We start from the raw sequence: 7,967 nt of genomic DNA, 5'->3' as shown, positions 1-7,967 counted from the left end.
GGTGAACGGATGACCTTTGCAAGTGTGATTCCCACGTGAAGCATGGAGGAGGAGGTGTGAAGGTGTGGTGGTGCTTTGCTGGTGACACTGTCTGTGATTTATTTACAATTCAAGGCACTCTTAACCAACATGGTTACCACAGCATTTTGCAGCGATACGCCATCCCATCTGGTTTGCGCTTAGTGGGACTATCATTTGTTTTTCAACAGGACAATGACCCAACACACCTCCAGGCTGTGTAAGGGCTATTTGACCAAGAAGGAGAGGGCTGCATCAGATGACATAGCCTCCACAATCACCCGACCTTAACCCAATTGAGATGGTTTGGGATGAATTGGACCGTAGAGTGAAGGAAAAGCAGCCAACAAGTACATAGCATATGTGGGAACTCCTTAAATAATGTTGGAAAAGCATTCCTCATGAAGCTGGTTGATAGCATGCCAAGTGTTGACTGGTACTGCAAATACACATTTTTGGGGGGATGAAACGTTGAATTTGGCTTTACTGCTATTAGCCCATTAAAACGCATTGAAAAACAACAGATTCATACATGGAAAAACAGATAGTTAAATGTAACAAAAGGAAGTTTGTTTTAAAGTGTCAGCGATATAAGAAAGATCAGGAAATGATTTGTATATCTTTTTTAACCATATTTAACAACATAAAAATCGACACTAAACTACTTCCATATATACTTCCATAAATGTTTTTAACTGTTACCTTCTACCTTCAGACGAGTCATGTGGGGCGTGTGGGCGTCCTAGAGCAACAACAAAAAAACAATATCTAAGTGTTCGTGAGAGTTTCACCTTTCCATATTAGTATCTAGCCCAAACTGTTTGGACACTTCAAACAGAAGTTGGCAGATCGGTGGTGCCGACTTCAGACGAGTCCCTTGACTCTTGTGGGGGTCATAGAGCAAAACGGAGAACACCATTGTGAGAATCTCATCTTTGTGGTCATTAGTTTGTAGGCTAAACCGTTCGGATGCTACAGACGTTTTCTTGAGAAGTCCGATTTTCTGGATGTCTCATAGTCTGACAAACACCGCTGTAGCTCGGTCTCCTTCCACCTCAGATGAGGAAGACCTCAATTGGTGGATTGAAACGCAGCTCATGTAAAAAACAACAACAACATATCTCTATCTTAAACAGACAGATTTCGATGGGGATTTTGTATTATGCTAATTCGATTTATGCGGGGAATTGGACATACACTCTATGTTAACATGACACAAGGCTGTAAAACTGCACATTTTTCTCTCCTCCCCATGCCAAAACAAGTAGAATTTCATGAAATGAGTTATTACATTTTAAACAATTCTCTCCGCCCCATGCCAAAACAAGTAGAACTTCATGAAAACAATTCTCTCTGCCGCATGGCAAAATTTGTCGAATTGCAGAAATCTTGCTTTAAAACTGTTAAATGTTCTCTATCCCCATGAAAAATGTCTAGAATTGCAGGAACTTGACTTTAAACCAAATCTTGCCCAGGGCCCCCAAAAGGCTAGAGCTGGCCCTGCCGTTTTGAATATTCATATATAAAATAGCAAGCTCACGCTTAATTACATTGTTGGACCTCTCTCCAAGGAAGGTAAATCACGGAAGGCTTAATTATTGTAATGTATTCGGGTCCCGCTGGGGCGCACGAGAAGACGGGCGCCGTTGAGGGCCGAGCCGTGACACCTGGCCGTGCAAAATCAGGAGCAGCTTTTGTTATTTCGTATCGGAACTCAGAGGAGGGAGCAAGTTTGTTTACATCCTTGTAGTATACGCGGGAGGGTGTTTAAACAGACAGACAGCAGGTTGGCTGCAAGGAGTCCCCTCACCGCAATTAATCTCCAACAACATGAGTGTGTGTGTGTGTGTGTGTGTGTGTGTGTGTGTGTGTGTGTGTGTGTGTGTGTGTGTGTGTGTGTGTGTGTGCGTGCGCGCGTGCGTCTGTGTGTGTTGGCAGGTTGGTTGGTTGCAACGAGTCCCCTCTCCGCAATTAATCAACGTGTGTGTGTGTGTGTGTGTGTGTGTGTGTGTGTGTGTGTGTGTGTGTGTGTGCGTGTGTGTGTTCATAGCCTACATGATTGATTGTTATCTTAAACTGCAGTTTCAACAATTTGAAAAAGAATGGAATGAAAAGAGATCTTTCTCAATTTACACTCATAGGCTTACCATTGCCATATGTGATATCCTTCTGAACAGTGTGCATAAAGTTAAATTGTATAATGTTGTATTTTCAAGCATCAGAATTACCGGTTAATAGCTTAGACTAGGTTGGAATCGGTCATATTTCGTCACATAAACAAATAATACACTAAGATAGAAAACGAAGATAAACGTAGCCATAACGAATTTGAGATTTTTCCAAGGAAATTTCTTCTTACAATGACATCACACAAAAAGCTATAGAAGAATTTAAGAAGTGAAAAGCAACGTTAAGAATTTAGTGATCTCTAGCTCTATCTAAGAAGGCATTAAACAGCTCCAGTGTTTCAACTTGAACTTATTAACATAAAACACAGATAAGTGGCACATTTTCATGGACGATTTACGAGAAGAAAATCTAACTTAAATTAACAAAATTGGTGAAAGATAAATTACATTCAAACATATTCGAATAAAGGTGAAAGAACTGTGAGAACATTTTGTTCTGTTTTAATTATCCCTTTATAGTTATCATATTCTTCCCTAAACATTAGTATTATTAGACTAGGCTACTATTATGGGGTTTTATATGCCCCATCACTAATATTTACTGTTATGTCCACCCTTCATCCTCTTGGAGCGCGCGCGGGTCCTGATTGGCACGGGCTAAGGGCACGCGGATGAGTTCAGATTTTCCCTTCCCCTCCTCTTTATTCCTCACCATCCATCCCTCCCCTTTCCCCCAACGTGTCCTTGAGTGCTTGGATGCCAGCCTTACAAAAACGGCGCGGGGTGGCCAGAAGAGCTCAATAGGAGCGCTCGGCCCCACACGAGGAGCATCACCAAACCCTCGCCCTGTGCTGTTGCAGAGACTGGTCTCGTATCTCCTGTGTAGCGGGAAAAGAAACAGCAAGAGACGGACTCTTTGATGTGGTGTCATTTTACGCACGAGATGAACTTCTGAATTTGTGTGCGCCGGTGGAGAAATGAGAAACCTTTTGGGGCTTTTTGTGATCCACATCTTTGAGGAATTCATCTGGAGAAAGCATGACCGAAATGTGTGTCTGTGTTTGCCTGACTGACTCACACATGATTTTAGACCACTAAAATACGAACACACAATGCCAGGAAATAAATGATTTTGGAGTCTCCAAACTTTGGAAAGTCTTGCGCAACGTCACTGATACTGACCAAAGCCCTGCAACAATATTCAGGCGCCCTCATCAGAAAATAAACAGCAGAGCTAAATCATAAATAGGCTTAGTAACCAAAAGCATGCCTCGTCCGGGGAAGAACTCGTACAGTGACCAGAAGCCGCCTTACTCCTATATCTCTCTGACAGCCATGGCCATCCAGAACTCAACGGAGAAGATGCTCCCACTGAGCGACATCTATAAGTTCATTATGGACCGCTTCCCTTACTACCGGGAGAACACACAGCGGTGGCAGAACTCTCTGCGACACAACCTGTCCTTCAATGATTGCTTCATCAAAATCCCCCGGCGGCCCGACCAGCCGGGGAAGGGCAGCTTCTGGGCCCTGCACCCAGACTGTGGGGACATGTTCGAAAACGGCAGCTTTCTACGCAGGCGGAAGCGCTTTAAACTGCTGCGCGCTGAGCACATGGCCTGCAAGAGCTCCCCGATGATGCACTACTTCCACCACCAGGGCAAGCTGAGTGGAGGGCACCATGAGCATCCAGGCCCTGCGGCGGCGGTGGGCAGGCTCCCCCACTTTCAGAGCTACGGCAGCATCAACTGCGGACAGTCCGGCGGCTTCAAGCACCCGTTTGCCATTGAGAACATCATAGGTCGGGACTACAAGGGCGTGATGACGAGCGGGCTGCCCATCACTTCGGTAATGCAGCACCTGGGCTACCCTATGCCCGCGCAGCTCAGCAGTGTGGTCAACTCAATGTGGCCGCACGTCGGCATGCTGTCAGATTCCATGAGCGCCATACCAGTCTCCTCAGAGTATGCTCCCTTTGGCGTGTCCATGAAGGGTCTCTACCATCACGCCAGTGGACAGACGCTACCCGCTGTTCCCGTGCCCATCAAACCCACCCCGTCTATGTGTCCGATGCCCGGTCTTTCGGGCCTTCCGTCCGGCCCAGCGCAGCTCTGCTCCTCTTCATCCATGCTGGAGAAGAATGGTTCCGACCCTTTGGAGGGCAAGGGCAACGCGATACACCCGGCTCTTCTGCTGTCTTAACCGGGTAAAACATCAACAACTCGATTCTATATCTACGAGGGAACGAGAGCAGTATCTAAAATGTTAATCATGTATAGTTGCCTAGATGTTGAGCAGGTATGGAGAGCTGTAAAGGAATTCAGACTGTATCTTCATAGTGATGAGTTGTAGGCTACCACGTATTTCAACATCATTTCTTCTTTAATCCATTATTAGCACATTTTGTGAAGGTATTTATGACATTACATGTGGCACTGAAACACAATGAGGAATTGACCCAAAGAGAGTTTTAATTTAATAATAATAATTTTAGTCAATCAAAATAAAGAAGAAAATCAAAACTTGCTGCCTCAGTTTTTAAATGTATGAGCGGATAATATAAATTATTTCAAAGTTTTTGTTCATTAGATTTAATTGAAAAATGGAACGTGTTGTCTAATAATAACACACATGTTTATTATGGACTGTTCTTATTAGCACGCTAAATGAATATAACATGTACGATAAATGTTATGACTGTAAAATAACATGATTTATCTTAAGATATTTATAAAGAACTTTAAACGAAATTCATCATCTGTCTGAGTTATTTTGTAAGCATTTCCTTGTGGATTGTTTCGTTTGAATTATCGAGACGTTTTTTCTGATGCTGGTTTGTTTGCTGGTTTTCCTCAATAGTGTGACACCTCGCGTGAAAGGCATGAGAGCAAGTCCCACTATCTTGCACTTATTATACACGATATTTCAGGTGTCAATTTATGTGGTCGAATTCAAGATTAGAGAATCATTCACCCACTCGAACATGTTGTAATATAAATATGGTCTCATTGCCTAATGTAGGCCAATGTTTGCTTTAAGGGGTATCATGATATTCACAGAGCTCGTCACCAAGATAAAGAGTAGATGAGTTTATGCCTTTATGATTATTATGATTGTTATTATGTTTGAATCATATGAACATAATCACGCACATAAACGAGCGCAGTAAAGCGCCGAACTCTGGGAGAAAAACGGCCTGACGCGCGGGGCACCTGTTGCCAGTTCTCCAATAGAGACAGTTTATTAACCAGGGATTTCACCGTTTTTGTATACAATCAAGCAGAAAACAAGCGTCCCACACATGGAACTATATTGAGATATCTGGTATTAAACTGCTAGGCTATGTTAACATCAAATGTACTTTTTTTCCAATAGTGTGGTAAGATGTAGCTTAAAGGTCATTACATATATGTCAATTAACTTCCGTTTTTGCAAGGACTCCAGATGTAGCACTGAACCTTAGATTACTGTGTGTGTGTGTGTGTGTGTGTGTGTGTGTGTGTGTGTGTGTGTGTGTGTGTGTGTGTGTGTGTGTGTGTGTGTGTGTGTGTGTGTGTGTGTGTGTAAGACCTGGTTGCTGTATTATATATCTCCATAACTTCATAAGTGGGCATTAGATGAAGTTTTCTTTTGTTTCTCTCTTTCCAACATAATCCCACCTTTGAAGTCCAGGGAGCAGGTCCCCTCCAGAACACAAAGGGCTTGGTACTGCCCACTGACAGAGACTTACTTTCAGGCTTCCAGTTTAGCATTCCAAAGGCAACCATAACCCATTCCATTGTCACACCGGCCTCTGAACAAATAATTGAGACGTACAAGTGGAGGAAAGATGTGGGAGTTAGGATTAAAATGGGTCTGTGTCATTATTAATGAGGTATCTGTCACATACGCACATGCGTACACAAACACACGCACTGTCTCTCAAATCCTTCTCTTTTTGTATAATACCCCATGACTTTCTCTAAATAACAGCCCAATGGTGAACTGAAAAAGCATCTGGAGACCATTCTCTCTCTCTCTCTCTCTCTAGGTTGACCTACAGTATATTAGTTATACCGAGTGATATTGTTACGAGGAGGTAATACCCTAATCTGTGTTGTCTCTCTAATGATTCTCCCAGTGTTACTGTATAATTAAACACCTCTTAATTACCAGCTAATAAGAGGCGTAATAATGTCTCAATTATCCTCGCTGATCCTCTGGCTTCAGAATATCACATGACCATCTGACATGTGTATGTTCGCACATTCAGTTTTCCTGGCTACTCTAAGTGGGTCCCTGTGTGTGTGTGTGTGAGTGTGTGTGTGTGTGTGTCCCATGATACAGCTACTCGGTACAATAGCACAGTAATAAACCTATCATATCAAGTTGTACCTAATCAAGAGACCACAGACAACGAGATAAAATGAATATGAATGGGGCTGAAAGTGAGATGACAATATTTCGTTTGCGCAAGGCAAATACGTCCTTATAGCTTAGAAAAACGGATTAACTAAACTGTATGACATGAATCTGATTTTGTTCTGTGAAAATCTGCTAATCACGAATAATATGACTGTTAAGATGAATAAAATATGAGGTCAGGGGGTCGTTGCTGCACGACCCTCCTAAGCATAACGCTCCAGCCTTGAATAGGAGATGAGACATTAACCATAATTACCCAGACTCCATCGGGGCCAGGGTGACAAATTCTACATGAGTTTTTTTAATGACCAACAAGAGCGGACCATTATAATGAGCAGCTTAATTCATTAATGCTCTCATTCATCCACACACACACACACGCACACGCGCACACACACATATTAAGCAGAGCAGAGATGTAACATTCTCTGAAACGGATAATAAAATGTACTATGTTGATACCATTGTATGAGAGAAATTGTGGTAATAGATAAAAACATATAATTGCATTGATAGATTCATCGTTTAATCCAGCTGTCACGGTTATCGCTGGTAAAGGAGGACCAAAATGCAGCAGGACTGTGTTTGTTCATCTTGAACATTTATTAAACTCAAAATGAACACCAAAACAAACTCACGATCACCGACCAGTCTTCTCAGGCTCATACACGCTTGACAAGAAACAATGTCCCACAAAAACCTACACCAAACAATTACCCATATATAGGACTCTCAATCAGAGGCAACGAGGAAGCACCTGCCTCCAATTGAGAGTCCCAAACCCCAATCAACCTAACATAGAAATACATTAACCAGACTACACATAGAAATACATAAACATAGACCATAAACCAAAAACCCAGAAATAATAAATCAAACGCCCTTTTACCAACACACCACCCCGAACCACATAAAACAAATACCCTCTGCCACGTCCTGACCAAACTACAATAACAATGAACCCTTATACTGGCCAGGACGTGACACCAGCAGCATTTAGGGTGAGCAATTACAATTACATCGCTGCAGTTATCTATACTCGAGTTAAACCATCAGTGTGTACGCAAACTAAGGTCTATCCATCAGGAAAAGGTGTGTGTTTGGGATCGACGGCAGTTGGCGTCTGCAGTCTAGCTGATCTACAAATAATAACGAGCTGTCATTTAGGATGTGATGTGATTTGTACACTACTGGTCAATAGTTTTAGAACACCTACTCATTCAAGGGTTTTTCTTTATTTGTACTATTTTCTGCATTATAGAATAATAGTGAAGACATCAAAACTATGAAATAACACATATGGAATCATGTAATAACCAAAAAGTGTTAAACAAATCAAAATATATTTTATATTTGAGATTCTTCAAATAGCCATCATTTGCCTTGGTGACAGCTTTGCACACTAAAGGACACCAA

At 42.3% G+C, this 7,967-nt stretch overlaps 1 protein-coding gene across 1 annotated transcript; it reads left to right on the top strand.

The window, feature by feature from the left end:
- Window positions 1-2,893: 2,893 nt before the first annotated feature.
- On the top strand, window positions 2,894-4,626 carry LOC106580267 (forkhead box protein B2-like). The gene has a single exon (XM_014161087.3). It carries the CDS (start codon window positions 3,414-3,416, stop codon window positions 4,347-4,349), a length of 936 nt encoding a protein of 311 aa, XP_014016562.1. The 5' UTR covers window positions 2,894-3,413; the 3' UTR covers window positions 4,350-4,626.
- The last annotated feature ends 3,341 nt before the right edge of the window (window positions 4,627-7,967 follow it).

This window comes from Salmo salar, chromosome 20 (assembly GCF_965601325.2).
Source record: "Salmo salar chromosome 20, fSalSal1, whole genome shotgun sequence".
In the NCBI taxonomy this organism is placed as follows: Eukaryota; Metazoa; Chordata; class Actinopteri; order Salmoniformes; family Salmonidae; genus Salmo; species Salmo salar.
Note: the sequence above shows the minus strand (reverse complement) of the source record. Positions and strands in the feature narration are given on the sequence as shown.